The sequence below is a fragment of the Bactrocera neohumeralis genome, unplaced genomic scaffold (assembly GCF_024586455.1).
Source record: "Bactrocera neohumeralis isolate Rockhampton unplaced genomic scaffold, APGP_CSIRO_Bneo_wtdbg2-racon-allhic-juicebox.fasta_v2 cluster09, whole genome shotgun sequence".
Lineage (NCBI taxonomy): Eukaryota > Metazoa > Arthropoda > Insecta > Diptera > Tephritidae > Bactrocera > Bactrocera neohumeralis.
In genome coordinates, this window is record NW_026089622.1 from 32,178,214 (window position 1) to 32,198,950 (window position 20,737).

Consider the following 20,737-nt stretch of genomic DNA (forward strand, 5'->3'; position numbering starts at 1 on the left):
CGCTGGTACAAAAGAAAGGAATGGAATTTTGCATGAGAAAAAACAATACAAACGAAGAACGAACGAACAGAAGTGGCAGCAACAGTCCCACCGCAGCGAACAGTCAACAATAATCTTACGTACCTCGTTGGCAACATAACGAAGACGTACGAAAAAGCATTAGAGGAGTACCAAAAGATCAAGGAAGCAAGACGGAGTATCCTAAATATGCCCGCAACAACGGAAATAACGCCTAAAAGATGTCGAGACGAGAAACAGGCGAAAAGGCAGACTCCTCCAAAAAAAAAAACCCCATGGAGAGGAACCAAAGAAGGCTAAAAATAACGAGGAAATAGGAGATAAGTCAACCGCAATCAACAAAGGACAGATACCGGGAAAACAAGATGGCTGGGTAGTAATCAGAAGAAAAAAGAAGGCAGCGTATAAGCATCGACCTAGGCCTGATGCGATAGTGATTGCGCGAACCGGCAACATGACAGCGATATTTTAAGGGCTGTTAAAAAAGAAGATGCCTTGCAGAAACTGGGGGAAAGTGTAACCCGGATTAGAAAGACGGCCAAAGCAATATGGAATATGCTTGGAATATGGCCACCTGGCGAGAACCTGCTAAAACTCGGACGATAGAAGTCAATGCTGCCTCAAATGTGGGGAAAAAGGTCATTTTGCAAAGACATGCAACAAGGAACCGTCTTGCAGTGCATGTAAAAAACAAGGAAAAGAGAACTCTGACCATCAGATAAGTAGCAAGAAATGTCCCCTCTACCAAGAAGCGTGCAAAAAAGCCAAAATATGAGGGTTCTACAGCTCAACCTCAACCACTGCGAAGCAGCACAAGATCTGCTTACGCAAACAGTGTTTGAGCAGAAAATCGACGTGGCAATAGTCTGCGAACAATACAAAAACGTCAGCGCAGCAACGTGGACCTCCAACCTAACGGGCAAAGCGGCCATTTGTGCCTGTAGGGAAAACGTGTTCCAAGAACAGCCACTAACAGGACAAGCCTATTACACACGAGCAAAGATCAGCGAAATAAACTTCTATAGCTGTTACATTCCGCCAAGCATCTCACAAGGTGAATATGAAATAATCATTGATAACCTTGTACGAGAAGTGTCCAACACCACAATGAACGTAGTGGCAGGTGACTTCAATGCATGGGCAGTGGAGTGGGGTAGCACATACACAAATAGACGAGGAGAAACCCTTCTGAAGGCCTTTTCGGTACTGAACACCATCTTGCTGAATACCGGTAACCAAAATACCTTCGAAAAAAACGGCCGCGGTTCTGTGATCGATATTACGTTTGCTAGTAGCTCCCTTGTGCGGTCGTGTACATGGCAAGTGAGCGACTTGTATACACACAGTGACCAGTTGGCAATTCTGCTTGAAATTGATAAAACGCACAAAATGCCTAAGTATCTCAAAAAAGTTCAAAACATAGGCTGGAAAACTGAAACCCTTAATGAGGACATGTACAAATTAATGCTGGATGACAACCCGAACTACGCCATAGACATAGAAAAGAAGGCTGAATGCCTTGTTAAATATGTGAGCAAAGCTTGCGATGCCGCTATGTGTAGGAAAAAACAAGGCACATACAGGAAACCCGCATACTGGTGGAATGAGGGTATTGAAGCTCTAAGAAGTAAATGCCACAAAGCGAGGCGCCAATTGGTTGGACGGTTTGGACGGTTGTCAAAACTCTTTTTCCGACGCAATTGTTACAAAGGTAGCAAATAAAAGAATGTGAAGCTATAAACGCACCGCTAGTCACTGACCAGGAAACCTTAGAAGCAGCAGAGAGATTCGCAAATAGTAAAGCATCAGGCCTAGATGGCATTCTCGAATAAGACCCTAAAACTGGCTATTAAATATAAACCCACCCCGTTTACGAGAGTTTATACGCGATGTTTACGAGAGGGAGTATTCCCTAAGATCTGGAAAAAACTGCGGCTAGTGCTTATACAAAAGCCAAATAAACCAGCAGGGGAGCCAGGCTCCTACCGACCACTATGTACACATGCTGGACACAATGGGGAAAATACTGGAGCGTATAATCTGTGTGCGGCTAGGGCAACATCTAGAAAGACAGCCGCAGGGCTTAGCCGAAAACCAATATGGCTTTCGAAGACACAGGTCAACAATAGACGCCATAAAAAAGGTAACGGAGGTCGCAAGCAAGGCTATTGAAGGAACCAGGTGGTTATATGGCTCCAAAGAATACTGCGCGGTAGTGACGTTCTATGTAAAAAATGCCTTCAACTCGGCCTATTGGCCGCACATTATGGAACCCTTGAAACAAAAGAAGACACCACTATACCTGCTGAGGATCTTATCCAGCTACCTCTCCGACAGATTACTGCTATATGACACAGAAGAAGGTCCTAAAAAGTACATTGCAACAGCCGGTGTATCGCAAGGCTCTGTACTAGGGCCGCTACTGTGGAATGTTTTGTATGACGGTGTGTTACGACTCCCATTGCCCAAAGAAATACAGATAATCGGGTACGCTGATGATATAGCAGTAACGGTAGTGGCAAAAGAAATAAACCAGATAGAGTACCTGTGCAACGACGCGGCGATTAAAATAAAAGAATGGCTCACGAAAGCAAAGCTCCAGTTAGCAAGCCAAAAAACCGAAGCGGTGCTGATAACGAGTAGGAAAAAACTAGAGGCGAATACGCTCAACATTGATGGATACAATATCCCAACGCAACGGTCGTTGAAATACCTAGGTGTAATTATTGACGCGAGGCTAAATTATCGGGCCCACATCACGAAAGCCTGTGAGAAAGCAGCAAAGGTGACGGCTGCATTAAGTAGAATCATGGCCAACATAGGTGGACATAGTCAGAATAGGCAAAAGTTAGCCAATCAGTTCTAATGTACGCCGCACCCATATGGGGACCAGCATTGCTGCACAAAACGTATGCGAATGCGGCAAAAGAAGTAGTCCGGATAAGTGCAATCAGGGTAGCGTGCGCTTTCCGGACTGTGTCACACGAAGCGGCTGGAATTATTTCAGGTATCATGCCTCCAGATATTATGGCAATGGAGCTAAAAAGAATGTATGACAGAGCGAAAAACGCGGGCAGACGACCAAATAATCAAGAAAAACAGCAAGAAAGACAAACCAGCCAAAATGGCAAAAACGATGGGACGAAACAACAAAAGGTAGATGGACACATGCGCTGATCAGAAACGTGCAAATGTGGGTAGAGAGACAACACGGAGAAACGGATTATTATTTGATACAGTTCATGACTGGACACGGTTGCTTCAGAGAGTATTTACGCAAATATGGACTTGACGATAGGTTTGAGTGCTCTTTTTGTGAAAACGGAAATGAGAACTCGTGGCACATTTTCTTTCTGTGCCCCCGTTATAAAGATGAAAGAGAGGAACTAGAGAAACTACTTTCAGAGAAGCTAACCCCTGAAAACATTGTACCACACATGCTACGTTCCCAACAGGTGTGGAACTTTGTTATAGAATGGAGCGCGGCAGCCCTAATAGAACTTAGACGGAATGAATGGCAAAGAAAGAGCGATAGACAGGTGATCCACATGGAGTTGGTAAATTTATAGATCGAGAACCAACCGGCTAAAACTTATCCTTGTGAAGAAATGCCTAGCCGCGGTCCCGCAAGGAAAAATAAATAGCTGGAGGATACGGAGTTAGGGTTAAGTACGTAGGCATCCTAGCCAGGTTCTGCACTTGGTACCAAAGGCAGCACATGCGCGTGCATGCCGTCTGAAACAGGACAGTCTCTTTCGAAGATTTGTTGTACATATGTATGTATGTACTCGATGTTGATGTAGAACAGAAGTGCACTAGAGAAAATCAGTGCTTAGGGGATGATGTACAAACCGAACGCTGTCGATCATTTCATTCATTGAAGCATGAGTTTGCATCACTTTGGGTATTTTCTGCTGATACGTTCATAAATAATTCAGGTATAAGCCGATCGCTAGTGATACAAAGTTGTTCCAGAGAACGTATAATATAGAGAAGGTCCAACTACGGACAAGCGTGTAAACTGTCAAGAGCCATGAATTTTCTATTAGTGGATTTCTCTGCAGGAGCAATTTTAACAGAAATGAGTGAACAGAGCTGAGAATTCAATGAAAATTATGCTCAGAAATATACATTGCTTTTACAGACGCATCTTGGCCTTTTGGCTTATATTTTTATACGCTTACATGCTATCATATCAATTGATATGAATATAATTTTGCGAATTTTTGTGAATTCATGCAAAATTGATAACATTATTATTAAATTATGCAATTCTCCAAGCTATATTTGTAGTTAATGTGCAAACAAAAGCAACTTTTTAAATATTTCTTATATTTGATAATTTAATATAATTTCATACATATGTATGTATATATGCTATATAAGTATATGATATATTATCGTAATATCCTAAAAACATAATATATTACAATAATAATATACATACATATGTATGTAAATCACACCTTTTATCATTTACAACTTTCATACGCACCTATCCTTCAGATATGTATGTAGGTACAAATCAATTTCAAATCAAGATATTATCGTTTATCAGTAATATAAAAAGCCCGCGCTTCTCTATATGTACATACGTACATACATATGTATGTATGTATGGGCGTATGACATTCTCACACAAATAATATATGTACATATGCGTACGCATGTAAATCAAAAAATACAAACATTCTTCTGGAAAAACAACAATAGTCTCAAAAATCATCATGCATACTAAAAACATGTGTTCATATGTAAATATGTATGTCATTCCCACACAAACAATGCATACACAACATACATACTTATATGCGTTCACATGTAGATATGTCGCCCGCAAAAATTACAAATATTGTTCTTCAAAACAAGCAATCGTCTTTTCGCGACGATTTCAAAAGCTAACAAGTAAGGAAGGGCTAAGTTCGGGTGTCACCGAACATTTTATACCCTCGCATGATAAAGTGATAATCGAGATTTCATTATTCGTCATTTACATATTTTTCAAATACCGAATTTTTGTAAAGTTTTATTAATATTAAAAAAATATTATATACCGAATTTCATTGAAATCGGTCTAGTAGTTCCTGAGATATGGTTTTTGGTCCATAAGTGGGCGAGACCACGCCCATTTTCAATTTTTAAAAAAAAAGCCTGGATGCGGCTTCCTTCTGCAATTTCTTCCGTAAAATTTAGTGTTTCTGACGTTTTTTGTTAGTCGGTTAACGCACTTTTAGTGATTTTCAACATAACCTTTGTATGGGAGGTGGGCGTGGTTATTATCCGATTTCTTTCATTTTGAAACTGTATATGGAAATGCGTGAAGGAAACGACTCTATAGTTTGGTTGACATAGCTATAGTAGTTTCCGAGATATGTACAAAAAACTTAGTAGGGGGCGGTGCCATGCCCACTTTTCCAAAAAAATTACGTCCGAATATGTCCCACCCTAATGCGATCCTTTCTGCCAAATTTCACTTTTATATCTTTATTTATGGCTTAGTTATGACACTTTATAAATTTTCGGTTTTCGCCATTTTGTGGGCGTGGGAATTGGCTGACTTTGCCATCTTCGAACTTAACTTTCTTATGGCGCCAAGGAATACGTGTATAAAGTTTCATCATAATATCTCAATTTTTACTCAAGTTACAGCTTGCACGGACGGACAGACGGACGGACAGACGGACGGACAGACGGACGGACGGACAGACAGACATCCGGATTTCGACTCTACTCGTCACCCTGATCACTTTGGTATATATAACCCTATATCTGACTCTTTTAGTTTTAGGACTTACAAACAACCGTTATGTGAACAAAACTATAATACTCTCCTTAGCAACATTGTTGCGAGAGTATAAAAATCATAAGTTGAATATATTTCTGAAATTTTATGGAAGGAAAAAGTGACAACCCTGCAAATATATACATATATAGAATAAAATTGCCAAAATAGTTTATTTGTCGATTTTCATGTCAAGAAATATTTCAAAGAAAATATTCAATATTCCTCTGATTTATGTGTACAGTCAATCCCGGTTAAGTAGTACTCCGCTTAAATGAAAATCAAATCCCTCCCTCATCACTCTTAACAGCCTATATTATACTCTTGCTGCATCTCACGGTTTTTTTTTTAAGTTCATAGAAATTATTGTTTAAGTATCACTCGCTTAAGTATCCACACTCGCTTATGTACCATATTATATTTTTATTTTTAACTAACTACAAATATCTGTATCTTTGAATGTGTATAACCAGAACCAGTGTGTATATGTATAACCAGAATTGACTGTAATTGTCAAGGAATGTAAAAAATATTTTGTAATTCTGAAAAATTTTTACGCAGCTGCGTCGATATATATGCATGCTCAAACACAAACATACATATTTACGTTGGTCTGTTGGCGAAGCTGTAAAGCGGCAAGGAAAGCGGCGACAATCGGCGGCCACTCGTTAATTTTTTTCGGCACAGCTTGGATTTTCTTCCAACAACACAATGTTTGACTTTTTGATAAAACGTGAAGTTCGGCAATTGGTTGTCCGTGACAACGGAGTTTTTGTATGAAACAATGGGTGCATATATTTACACACAAATTGGTGTGTAGACAAATTTACAAACATTATACATACGAATGATTCTTTCAAATTTGTTTACGTGAATACAAAATTACATATGTACATACATACATATGTGAATATGTGAACATTATGCGTATGCACAGTGGTCGGGCTTGTATAGAGCGAGCGGCCAAAAATACTTCTAGTGGAGATAAAAATTCTAAATTTTTTCCGAAATTCTATAAAAATATAAATAAAACAAAAAATATAAAATATCGTTCACATTCAACTCACTCCTTAAGTTACACCCCCTGCTCGTAAGTTCCCATATCACAGAATAATGAATTTGTTTGTAATTTTAACAAGTACTAAGCATATTATTGTATAATATATTATTCTAAAAGATCATACACATATTTATTTAAAATTGACTTCACTTTAGGTGGTATCTTTCGTTGTCCCGTTATGAAAGGATCCGATGAAAGGAGTAGACGCTTTAGTAGGTCTTCATTTGTTGCTACTCGAGAAATTTTCCTTGTATGCTGCAGACGAAATTTTTTTTATGTCCTTATTTCTTGACTCAGCAGCTTCCTCCGACAATTCCCCAATCGACAACAGAGCGTTTTCAATTATGGATGGTCCATGAATTAAAATCTTATGAACAGTAGGCGGAAGGTATTACCATGAATATATCCTTGTTAAATCAAAGGCTATTTGGAGTGCAAATGTCCTAAATTTTTCAACATTAATTTTGTATCCTGAACAGAGTGCTTGCAATATTGTTGCACATCTTTCAATAAGGTCTTTATCTAGGCCTGTAATTTCCGAAGATAATCCAGGATTACTGAAGAATTGTCTGGCAGTGTTTCCATCATTCGATGTCCCACATCCACCAATCTTCGGCTTATCGACAATCAATCCCAGTTTTAAGCGAAATTCTGTTTGCATTTTTCTTTTCCTTTCAATAACTTTTTGTTTTCCTTCGGCGCTTCGAACTTGCCAGACTTGTACATCAAGTCTGTATGACAAATGAACAAAATATTCAAAAAATCGTATGTATGCATGAAGTGGTGACAATCCAAATTGAAATCGATCCTGATGAACTTGCCTTTCTAAACTTTTTTCAATATTGTTCATCTCTGTGGACCTCGCGTTGCATATACATATAGCATTTTGAGGACGATGTTTGGGTTAAGGCACTACAAATTTTGCCATCAACCATTGTGAGCTGCAGAACATGCTTGTTTTATCACCAACAGTTACATATCTTCGTCGGAAAAAGATTCTTAATTTTGTCTTTAAAGTATTTTTCCTTCTTGATACTCAATTCAGTTGATTCCTTTATAAATTGAAACGCACAGGTCGACAGTATCGTGTGGATGCTGGTCGTAGATTTTTCCATATAATTTTCGAAGCATCTTCAGTTATTAACAAGCCAAGGGAACATGTGACGTGACAAATAAGTGGCTGTCTTCCAAACTATTGTTCGCACAGGTAAAGTGTGTAGATCGGAATTGAATGAAAACGATTCATTTTTCGAAAGCCAATCGGAATACTTTTCTAAACGAATATTTTATTTCGTTTGCAGTCACTCCAAAATATTGCAATTCTCTTGCAGCAGTAATTAACGCGTTTTTCCAATTAATCCAAATATTCCGCTTTCATTATAAGGCCATCATTCTCTATTTTCGATTTCACAGATTGTAATCAGCCCTATTCTGCATTTCGATTACGTTCCCGCTCTACGCTCCGTCTGAATCGAAAGTAGGTATTCTGAGTTACGATTGGATTGAAAGAAGAAGAGGAAGAGCTGTGGCTCTTTCGAAGTCAGCTGTGTGCCTTGAAACGTGTGAAAATGAAACATAACAAAGCAAAAATACACAAATTATTGTTGATTTATTAAAATAAAGAAATTATATCGCGTTTTATTTAAAAAACACTAACATGGAATCAGTAGCGGCAGCGATATTACTTGAGGAGGAGAGCAATGCATCCGATAATGCCGTGGCCAGAATTGAAAGGAGAAGATTAAGAGATATGTGCAATCCTTTTGAAATGAGTGCCGAATTGTAAGAAATTGAGTTGAAAGTGATAAATTGTATTTTTTTTTAATAATTTATTTACTTATTTAGGTTCAAAAAAAACTTTAGACTCAACAAGGACGCTTTCAAGTACGTCCTAGGCAGTTTTGCGGAAGGAACTCGAGCAAGTACTTTGACGTCTTTATCTCCGCTCAATCGAATAGTTGCTGCTTTGAGATTTTTTGCGGAAGGCAGTTACCAACATGGAGTTGGTACTGATTACAACGTAGCAATGGGTCAGTCAACAGTGTCAAAGTCACTATCGAATTTTCTCGATGTCATGGAAAGAAAGCTTTGCCGTGAGTGTATAAAATTTGAGCAGACCGACGAGGAAAAAAAACAAGCAAAACAGGAGTTTTATGCGAAGGCAGGCTTCCCAGGAGTCATAATGTGCGTTGATGGTACGCATATAAAAATAAGAAAACCGTCTAAAGAGGGTTTTCTATACTACAATAGAAAAGGTTTTTACAGCATCAATGCTATGGTGGTGAGGATTATTTTTTCTTACATCAGTGCCACAATTGAAATTTTTAATTTTATCAATTTATTTTTAGGTATGCGATAACAGATTACGCATAAAAAGCATTGATGCGCGGTATCCAGGATGCAATGACGACTCACATGTGTGGGGATTGAGCAAGTTGAACTTTCAGATGGAACGGCGATATCGCGAAGGCGAAAGAAATACAGGCGAAAGAAATACATGGCTGTTAGGTATTTAAATACATATGTACGTTTCTTAAACTCAGTGTTGAATAGTTATTTGCTTTTTTAACAGGCGATGCTGGGTATCCATTGCAGCCTTGGCTAATGACTCCGTATCGGTCCGTAAATCATGGCAGCCAAAAAAGAAGTTACAATATGAGGCACTCTAAAACGAGAAATATTGTAGAGCGGACAATTGGGGTCTTGAAGAATCGTTTTCGATGCTTGTTGGGAGCTCGAGAACTACACTACTCACCGGAAAAAGCATGTCAAATTGTAAACGTTGCTTGTGCCCTCCATTATATTTGCATCCACTACAAAGTGGATGATTTGAGCGCAAATGAATTCGATTTTGAAAACCGTGAGGAAGAGGAAGAAGAACAAAGCAATGACCCCAATTATGCTTCCATAGCAAACCGTATTAGAGACAATATACTTTCTGCTTTTTAAATTAAAATATTTTATATTCATTTTTTATTTTATTCAAAATATGCCCTACATTACTCTATTAAATAAAAACAATTGCATTCAGTCCATTTTACAGCTCCTACATTAAAAAATTAAATGCTTTTTTTTCATTTCACAGCTCGTTATATAAATGAATAATAGTAAAATAAATAAAAGGCTAACAATTAAAAAATGACTACTTTGAATCAGGCTTATAATTTGGATCTAATCTTAGCATTTGCATTTTTATTTCTACTTTTTCCTTCAACAGCTCTTCCTTAATTCTATTGTGTCGCTTCTGTTCTTCAAGTTGCTTCACTGCAGTTGCCGCCAAAGTTTCAAGAGAACGATTCATGTACCGTAAATATTTAGTAACTTCTTCCATTTTACCAAAGGCAGCTTCATTGAATTTTTTCGTCTCTGCATAAAATTCTTTTTGATTTTGAATCTGTTGCTTAAGTAATGAAGAATGAGTAATGAAGAAGTCTGCTCTCGGCTCTCTATTTTGGCTGCTAGCTCCACTGGTTGAAGGGATATCATCCGAACGAGCGGAAGTGTCCATTTCAGTGGTTTCGGCAGCATCTTCTACCTCCACACTATCGCCATAATCGCGGGCCCCACTTATTCCACTTGTGCATGTTTCCAAACCCGTCAAAGCTATCACCTTTTCCTCCAGTGGGCTTATGCGTTGTAAACGGCAAGGACCTCCACCGGTGCTCATCCTTTATTTTTTGTTATGCGATAATTTTCGCTTCATGTAGCATTTCCAGTCAATCCAGACCTGCACGAAAACGTTAGACTTAACTTAATTTTTTGAAATTAATTGTAGGTAATACCTTACCTTTCTCCATGTATTGGAATCTTTTGTTGGTGGGCCAAGTGCATTTAAATTCCTTGCAACCTCCTCCCAAAACTCTTGTACTTCTTCCTTCGGTCGCTTTTGGAAGTCCTGCGCAATATCTCTTTTTGTGGCCATCATATCACACAATTTTTCGTATTGCTCTGCCGTTGTTACTTTTGACCTGCAAACATATCAAAAAATATCATTTAAGCACAAACAACCAAGGACACCACCATTATATCTTTTACAACTATAATCATAAAGTTTTACTTATGTACATATTTGAGGAAATTATTTTATCCAAGTGCACGAAAATGAATATAACGGCTTTCCGCCAACAAAACTTCAACGTACAAAAACGTAATTACGATCGCAATGCAGAATACATAGAATTGGAATTTTCGAAGTTGAATCGAAACGCAGAATACCAAAGTTGCCAATCGGAGAAAATTTCGATTCGAGTAGAAATGCAGAATAGGGCTGAATATACTTTTAATCTTGACTGGATTTTTACCTGTCACGGAACACCACTTATTATATGTGACCTGGTCTACGGAAAGGGGGCTTAGGTGTCAAAAAGAAGGAGAACAATTAATGAGATAACGAGAAACTGACGACTATTTTTAACAGCTTTTCCCAGAAAACTAGTTTTCACATATAGTCACATTTCGTAGACCAGGTCACATATGTATATATAAATGCGGCTTACTTCGCATTCGTAAGAAGCTCCTATATAAAAAGTAAAGAATAATATAATTAAAAGTTATAAATATCTTAAGAAAAGAAAATTTACAAATGAACGGAATCAAAAAACAACACAAGAAAACGCACAAAGACAATAACGATATTAACAACACACACCACATAAAGCACAGTTACACAAACGAAAAAAATGCTCAAAAGCGGCGAGACAACGTTGTTCTTTTCAAGGTTACGTAGCGGCTAGCAAAAACTAGCAGCTAGAATTTTGTATATATAATTTGTAAATATTGGCTTATATTCCGATATAAGTTTGATCGTTAACTTCGATTAACTTCACAACTAAAAGTCTAAGTGAAAAATTTGTTTAAGTATAAATTTTTAATACAACCCAATTTTACATTACAAAAATTAAGTTAATTAATAAAAACTAACACAACATTTTGAGTACATAAATATAATTAAATATAATAGTTCATACTTTTATTTACAATATTAAATACTTCCATTATTCGTCTTATCTTTTTTTTTAATTGTTTTAATTTTTTGTTTTAATGCCTCACTTGCACGTTGCTTACAGTGCAGCGCATTGAAAACCAATAAAATGTTTTGCTCTATGTTAAACAGTTATTTTTGCAGAGTATAGCTGGAACAAAACAAAAATAACAGCAGATTAAAAAAGTTTGAGCTATTATGAGACAGTGTTGACACATTTTTAGCGAAAACTTTAACTTGATTTTTTTATTTTTGGCCTATGGGGCGACCACAGTGGTATGGTTTTATAAATTCTTTTTACATGCTTATGTGAATCTGTGCGACGGCATGGTATTTTAAAGCGTTATCAAAACCTTTGATGCCCAAAGCAAACAAATACATAAATGTGTATGTAACACTATATAATAACTTAAAAAACTTTATATTATTAAATTATAATTATATTAATTATAATGTTTAGGTAATTATACAAATATGATTAATGGAATTCATCATTTAATAGGTCAAATTGCACATAAGTATGTACATGAATACTTATGTGCTTTGATATCAAATAGGTATATTAGAGTGATTCAAAAAAAAAATTTTTTTTTTTCGTTTCGTACCTCTAAGAAAGCCTCTCCAAACATGAGTTTTTAATTGTAACGGGAAGGTCCTCCTACATACAGTTTTCTATTTTTTCTTATTATCACATAGAAAAATTTATATCTCGCTTCCAACTACTTGAAAAAATATCTTGTTTCTTACATTTTGTGGGAAATTGAATGTTCTACAAAAAAGGTCTACTATGATTTTTTCGTAAACCCAAACGTTTAAAAGATATTAACAGTTAAAGTTTGAACAACAATGAAATACAAGTTAACACCAGAAATATTACAAACGAATCAATAACTGCCGACGAACAACATCCGCCATGCGCCGCAAGTCAGCAGAAACAAACAATTGCAAAACAACATCCGCTATGCGCCGCATAAGCGTACGTTAAACAAAGTGCTAACGCAAGTAGATTTAGGTAATATTAAGAATATGTTAATTGTAAATTAAGTTTAGTAGTTATTTGGTTTTTGGACAATAAAGGTCAATTCGACCATAAGAAAAAAATATTATTTTTTTTACGACTTTGTAAATAATAAGTCGTTAATTGGCGCCCGAGTCAAAAAGCAGCTGAATTTAAATTCCTTACCCACGCTTGAGGAAGGAAGGTGAGCACTTGGAGCAAGACGGTGATCCATTAGTATCCAGAAGGAAAAAAGGACCAAATCATCATTGCCAGCCACCATGAAGCTGATCATAATGTAAGAAATAGGTTAAGATTGTGAAAAATTGTAGAAACCAAAATAAGTTAAAAGAATTCAAAAGTTTAAAAGAGTGAATATATGTGTATGTATTTCCATATATTTAAAAACAAAAGTTGTTTTAAAATTGTGAAAGTTTAAAAAAAAAAAAAAAAAAAAGAATCAAGTGAATTGTTATACAAAAAGGAAATATATTTTAATATATGTGTATGTATTTCCATTTAATATCCTTCAAAACAAAAATTGTTTTAAAATTGTGAAAGTTTAAAAAAAAAAAGAATCAAGTGAATTGTTATACAAAAAGGAAATATATTTTTCTCTTCCTCTCACGAAAATTAGTAAAAATTAAGTTTATATTAAGCAAATTTAACAATAATACAAAATCGTTCATAATATAAACAAATCAAATAAAATAAGGCTTGTACAGCCTATAAAAAAATATTTTTAAATATAAAAATAACATTAATTATCTCTGCGATTCCGTAGCCAACTCAGGAGTTGACCGGACCCTCTAGAGTATAAATCAAATAATACAAGGCTCGTAATAAATCAAATAAAATAAGGCTTGTACAGCCTATAAAAAAATATTTTTAAATATAAAAATAACATTAATTATCTCTGCGATTCCGTAGCCAACTCAGGAGTTGACCGGACCCTCTAGAGTATAAATAACCTGTTCCTAGAAAGGATAACATAAATTTTCTGTAACATAATCATAAAGGACCTCTCCAAAAATGGCTAACCCAAACAACCTGATTAGGCCATCATTGCTAGGGAATGCTGCTCCCACTGCTACAGCAGGACCTTCGGCTCCGGCTAACCAAATTTCGCCAGAATTGGTAAACATAATTAAAACTATGGTAGCCCAAGCCCTAGAAACGAATGGACCCAACTTAGTTCAAAGTGTTCTTAATAACACAACAAATCCCATAGTAACCGATCAGACAATAGACGTACAATTTCAGAATAACATGAGCGAGATGGATAAAATACCAGATGTAGTACGCTCATTACGAGAATTTTCGGGAAACTCTTCAGAGTTTAGCTCCTGGAGGAAAAGCGTAGAACGCATTTTGAGGATATACGAACCCTCAAAAGGCACTCCGCGCTATTTCGGTATTTTAAATGTAATACGAAACAAAATAATCGGAAAGGCAGATATTGCACTAGAGTCCTATAACACACCATTGGACTGGACAGCAATCTCTCGCTGTTTAACTACTCATTACGCCGACAAACGGGACATTGGTACGCTAGAATACCAAATGACTTGCCTCGTACAAGGTAGACTGACAGTGAACGAATTCTACCAAAAGGTATACGCACATTTATCACTCATATTAAACAAAATAGGCTGCATGGAAGTTGGAGAAGAAGCAGTACAGTTGTTGACAGAAAATTATCGTTCAAAGGCCCTCGATACTTTTGTCAGAGGACTTTCAGGCGATCTACCTAGGCTTCTCGGTATTAAAGAACCAAAGAGCTTACCTGAAGCCCTACACCTATGCCTAAAGCTCGAAAACCAGAATTTTAGAGCCTACCACGCAAATAATCAATTTTTTAACGCGCCGTCAACATCTCGACAACAAGGCTTTACCCAACAAAATTCACGACAACATTTTGCCCAACCAAGATACTCCCAACCACAAAACCAACAAGTTTCACAGACAAAATTCCATCCTGAACTAGCTTATCTACCGCAACCTTTGACAAATCCTAACCCATACAACTATCAACGCACACAACAAAATTATTACCCACCTAATATTCAGAATTCTATAAACCAGAACCCAAATCAATTTAACCAGCAATATAACCAACAAACCCATACTCCACCAAGACCTCCTAAACCACCTCAACCCATGGACGTAGACGTGAGCCTGCGGACAAACGCGATTAATTATGCAAACAGGCCAAACCCTAAAATTATTGGTAAGCGACCTGTAAGTGCATCCAATAAAAATGAAATTCAACCAAAAGTGCAAAGAAACTTTCACTTGAATTCAACCCCAGATCCATATAATGAACAGAATTACCAAGATAATCAGTACAATTACGACTATCAGGACAACGAATATAATCACGACTATAACTCAACACAGGACGATGGAAATGAACACTCTTTAGACCTGACAGACGTACATTTTTTAGATTAAACAGCTCTTCGTTGCCATATTTCAGATGCAAAACGAAGAGCGGACAAATCTTAAAAATATTGGTTGATACTGGTTCCAACAAGAACTATATTCAATCAAGTTTAGTAAAAAATCCCAAAGAAAATGATAACCCTTTTTATGCAAATTCCGTAGGTGGTAAAATAAAAATTACGCACCACGCACTTCTAAATCTTTTCAATATCAAAGAATGCAATTTAAAATTTTTCCTACTACCAACTCTCACCACTTTTCATGCCATACTAGGAAACGATAGTTTAAAACAACTTTCAGCAATTATCCACACTAAAGATAATTTTATGGTCGTAGCAAACAAACATAAAATCCAACTCCAACAATACACAGCACAGGATGTAAACTCAATACAAATACGTGACGAACATATGAATGAATTAGAAAGAATTGAAATTATACGACTTGTACAGAAACACCGGAATTTATTTTCAGACCCGAATGAGAAATTGACGTATACAACAAAGGTAGTAGCCGATATACGTACAAATTCAGATACACCCATTTATTCCAAATCATATCCATATCCTATTAGTCTTAAACAGGAAGTAGAGAAACAAATAAATAAATTATTAGAAGACGGCATCATCAGACAATCACGATCACCATACAATTCCCCAGTATGGGTCGTCCCGAAGAAAGACGACGCATCAGGTGAAAAAAAATTCAGACTGGTAATCGACTACAGGAAACTGAATACGGTTACAATTGCAGACAGGTACCCGATACCAGAGATAAATGAGGTACTGTCCCAACTAGGAGAAAACCGAGTATTTTCAGTAATCGATTTAAAAAGTGGCTTCCATCAAATTCCTCTTAAGGAATCTGACGTGGAAAAGACAGCTTTTTCAGTGAACAACGGAAAATATGAGTTCACCAGACTTCCCTTTGGCTTGAAGAACGCCCCTGCCATTTTCCAACGGACGTTAGACGATATTCTACGACAACACATAGGCAAAATATGTTATGTATATATAGACGACATAATAATATTTAGCAAAGACGAAGAAACACATTCCCAAAACATAGACACAATTTTCGATACTTTAAATAATGCTAACATGAAAGTACAAATCGATAAATGCGAATTTTTCAAAAAACAGGTCGAGTTCCTAGGATTTGTAGTTTCCTCGGATGGAATCTCTACAAACCCATCAAAAGTACAATCAATAGTAAATTTTCCTTACCCTCTTACTCTCAAAGACTTGCGATCTTTCCTAGGCTTATCCGGATATTATAGAAGATTTATCAGGGATTATGCCAAGCTCGCAAAGCCACTCACATCCTTACTTCGAGGCGAAGAAGGCAGGATGTCAAAAAATATCTCAAAAAAAACTCACATACATCTGAATGACGAAGCTAAGGCAGCGTTTAATAAAATCAAGGCTGCTTTGACTTCAAAAGACGTCATTTTACAATACCCTGACTACAAACAAGAATTTGAACTAACTACAGACGCTTCCAAATACGCAATAGGCGCTGTTTTGGAACAAAATGGTAAACCTATAACATTCATTTCAAGGACATTGAGCAAAACCGAGGAGAATTATGCAGTAAACGAAAAGGAAATGCTTGCCATAATTTGGGCACTAAATTCCTTTAGAAATTATCTGTATGGCACGGCAAAAGTAGTAATCCATACGGATCATCAACCTCTCACGTACGCTCTGAGCAACAAAAATAACAATTCAAAGTTAAAGCGCTGGAAAGCAATACTCGAGGAATATAATTATGAAATTAAATATAAACCCGGAAAATCCAATGTGGTAACAGATACACTATCCAGACCTTTCGAAATAAATTCCTTATCAGTTGCCACACATTCAGATGACAGTTCATCTCACAATCTAATTCCAGCTGTAGAAGTACCCATAAATGTTTTCAAAAACCAACTTTGGATCTCTTTAGGAGACGAAGATAGTTACCTATTTAAAATACCATTTCCTACATACCATAGACATGTAATAATTAAACAAACATTTTCCTCAGAAAACCTAATTTCACTTCTTAAACGTTACTTAAACCCTTCGGTGATAAATGGCATATTTACTTCCGAAGAAATAATGGGAAAAATACAAGAAATATACCCACTCCATTTCTGTAATTATAAAATCCGATATACCCAAACAAAGGTAGAAGACATACCAAACGAGGACACACAAACTGAAGAGATACTGAAAGAACACAAACGAGCGCACAGAAATAGGGAAGAAAATAAAAAACAACTCATACAAAAGTTGTACTTTCCTAAGATGAGAGCAAAAATAGCAAATATAATAAAGCAATGCAAAATTTGTAAAGAGAATAAATACGACCGCCATCCTAATAAACCACAACTACACGAAACCCCAATTCCCGAATATCCTGGTGAAATAGTCCATATAGATATATTCAATACAGAAAAAAAACTGGTACTCACTGCAGTGGATAAATTCTCGAAATATGCCCAAGTTAGGATAATAGAATCAAAAGCAATAGAAGATATCAGGGAACCATTGCGACAAATACTTTTCGCTTTCGGTGTACCCAAAACAATAGTCATAGACAACGAGAAATCTCTAAATTCATCTTCAATACAATTTATGGTCGAAGATCAACTTGGTATTAGAATTTTTAAAACACCCCCTTACGCGAGCAAAGTTAACGGACAGGTAGAAAGATTTCATTCTACCCTATCTGAAATTATGCGTTGTCTTCAAACTGAACATACCCATCGCTCCTTTCAGGAACTCCTTGACCGTTGCACATACGAGTATAACTACTCCATACACTCTGCTACAGGGAAACGACCAATAGAAACATTTTTTGGTAGACGCATTTCAATAGACCCAGAGCAATACGAGAAAGCAAGACAAGAAAATATCATAACTCTTCAGAAAAAACAAGCAAAAGATTTAGAATTTCACAATAAAACACGAAAGCCAACGAAAACCCACTCTCCTGGGGAAATAATATATGTTAGAATAAATAAACGATTAGGATCTAAGCTCACAGCTAGATATAAAAAAGAAGTTGTGAAAGAGGATAAATCCAGTGTAGTAATCACGGAGAAAGGACGAACGGTACACAAAAGCAACATTAAAACCTAGTTATATTACCCCTTCTTTTTTCCTTTTTTTTCCTCTTACAGATTTTTCGTAAATCTGGTGTACGCAGACTTCCAAATAATAGACTACACCAACTCGCAGTTAGCAACATTTAACACAGGACTAACCAAAATTCAAACAGGAACGTACAGATTAATACATAAAATCGACCTGGATGAATGCCAGAAAACATTGAATGAAATAAGCAGCATCATTAAGATAAAGATCACTGAAGGAAATCCCCTCCTTCCTATTCTCATTAACGAACTAAACTTGACACAGACTTATTTAAACAGACTTAAACCAAGGAGATTTAAAAAATCAATAGATGCACTAGGGACAGTCTGGAAATGGATCGCTGGAAATCCCGACCACGACGACCTAGTAATTCTAGAAAATCAACTTAACAATATAATAGAAAATAACAATAAACAAGTAATAATTAACAAAGTAATTTTTGACAGAATTAACAATATCACCACAATATCAAATAAAATAATAAAATCTTTACAAACGAACGAAGAAGTACAACACCATTTGGCTCTTGAAATAAAATATAAATTAAAAATTATTAAAGAGGAAATAATTAATATAGATTACGCAATGCATTGGGCAAAGGCCGGCATCGTAAATTCATACATTTTGTCAAATGATGAACTTAGATTAATAAAATCTGTATTTGAAAATAATAATTTTACATTAAATAATATGGAAGACTCACTAGAGCTAGCGAATATAAAAGTCGCCTCAAACAATACAATGTTACTTTATATAGTCGGAATACCCGTAACAAATGAGGATATTTGCGACTCAATTTTGATAAAACCAATAAAAATAAGGAAAAATATTAATAAAATCCCCTATGAGGATATAGTTACTTGTAATAATGACAAAGTTTTTGGCGTTAAGAATAAATGTAAGGAACATAATAATATAAGAATTTGTAACCGTAGGAATTTAATAGATATAAGTAACACTACTTGCGTCCCTCGACTACTTCGAAGCGAACCAGCGGAATGCACTATAATAAACAATCAGCACATCCCATCAGTAGAGAATATCTCACCTGGCATCATACTACTAAATCAGTACAATGGCACAATAGAGATCGACAACCAAAAAATAAATCTTACTGGATCGTACGCAGTACAATATCACAATTCTACAGTTAGCATTGACGAACAAAAATATACCTTTAGCGAAACGTTAAGCACCAAACCACTACCTGCAATCCTGCAACCAAATCTCCCTTCAAATAGGGAAGAAGAAATCCTAAGTTTGGAAATGTTGAAAGAACTCCACATGAACAACACCAAACACCTAAAAGCACTACATATAACCCACAGAGCAGCTTTAATCACGAATTTATCTCTTTCAATCATCAGTCTGATATTCGTAGCGGTAATAGTCATCGCATTAGTTCTAAGGGAACTTTTGAAAAGCAAACTGGTAGAACGGTCAAGTTATAACGTAAACGTAAACGTGAATGACCCTAAAGAGTTCACAACATCCGAAACACCACAGTTAACAGAGTCAATAACGCTAGTAAGCCAAATGCAGAAACCCAGTAGAACAAACGGGGACGTTTGTTTTTAGGGGTGGAGGAGTTAACACCAGAAATATTACAAACGAATCAATAACTGCCGACGAACAACATCCGCCATGCGCCGCAAGTCAGCAGAAACAAACAATTGCAAAACAACATCCGCTATGCGCCGCATAAGCGAAAGTGCTAACGCAAGTAGATTTAGGTAATATTAAGAATATGTTAATTGTAAATTAAGTTTAGTAGTTATTTGGTTTTTGGACAATAAAGGTCAATTCGACCATAAGAAAAAAATATTATTTTTTTTTTTTTACGACTTTGTATCGTCGTTAATTTACATAAGTATGCTTAAATTACTTTAATATGGTGCAAACCTGCTTGTTTTTGTTGTGCAAATACAAGGGGTATTGCTTGAACCGGACCAAACAAAAAATGAAAGAATTAACTCATTTACAAAAATCACAGTGCAAGTTAAATATGGAAATAATTACAATTATAGATCAATTTGAATATTTAACATAAAACTTAAAATTAAAAGAAATATTTAAATTAAACAATTCAGATTTTATAATGTCTTTTATTTTATTCTGCTTGTGTTTTTTATTTGAATATGAATAGACGCAGATTATTTAGTTTTTTTTCTTTTTAAATATTTTTAGTTATATTTTAGTCATATTAAAAGTTATTTATATAATCATTTATTTCTTAAATTTGCTTATTTTACGTTTCTTTTGATAATTGAATTTCGCAATATTGGCATTAAGTTTTCGAATTTCAAAGAAC

General features: G+C 36.0%; 2 protein-coding genes across 3 annotated transcripts; one reads left to right on the plus strand and one right to left on the minus strand.

Moving 5' to 3' along the window:
- Nucleotides 1-8,030: 8,030 nt before the first annotated feature.
- LOC126764708 (putative nuclease HARBI1) lies at nt 8,031-9,376 on the plus strand. Its single transcript, XM_050482359.1, has 3 exons — nt 8,031-8,642; nt 8,706-9,141; nt 9,209-9,376. Exons 1-3 carry the CDS (start codon nt 8,518-8,520, stop codon nt 9,374-9,376), a joined length of 729 nt encoding a protein of 242 aa, XP_050338316.1. The 5' UTR covers nt 8,031-8,517.
- A 481-nt stretch (nt 9,377-9,857) lies between these two features.
- Nucleotides 9,858-11,611, minus strand: LOC126764209 (uncharacterized). Of its 2 annotated transcripts, XR_007667825.1 has the most exons (3): nt 10,926-11,611; nt 10,648-10,828; nt 9,858-10,587 (listed from the first exon to the last, which is right to left on the minus strand). XR_007667825.1 is itself a non-coding variant. In XM_050482003.1 (2 exons), the coding sequence occupies exon 2, from the start codon at nt 10,525-10,527 to the stop codon at nt 10,003-10,005; it is 525 nt and encodes a 174-aa protein (XP_050337960.1). In that variant the 5' UTR covers nt 10,528-10,587; nt 10,648-10,915; the 3' UTR covers nt 9,858-10,002. The 2 variants fall into 2 exon arrangements, 1 of the variants encoding a protein (XP_050337960.1); XM_050482003.1 differs by lacking the exon at nt 10,926-11,611 and having other exon boundaries at nt 10,648-10,915.
- Between the last annotated feature and the right edge of the window lie 9,126 nt (nt 11,612-20,737).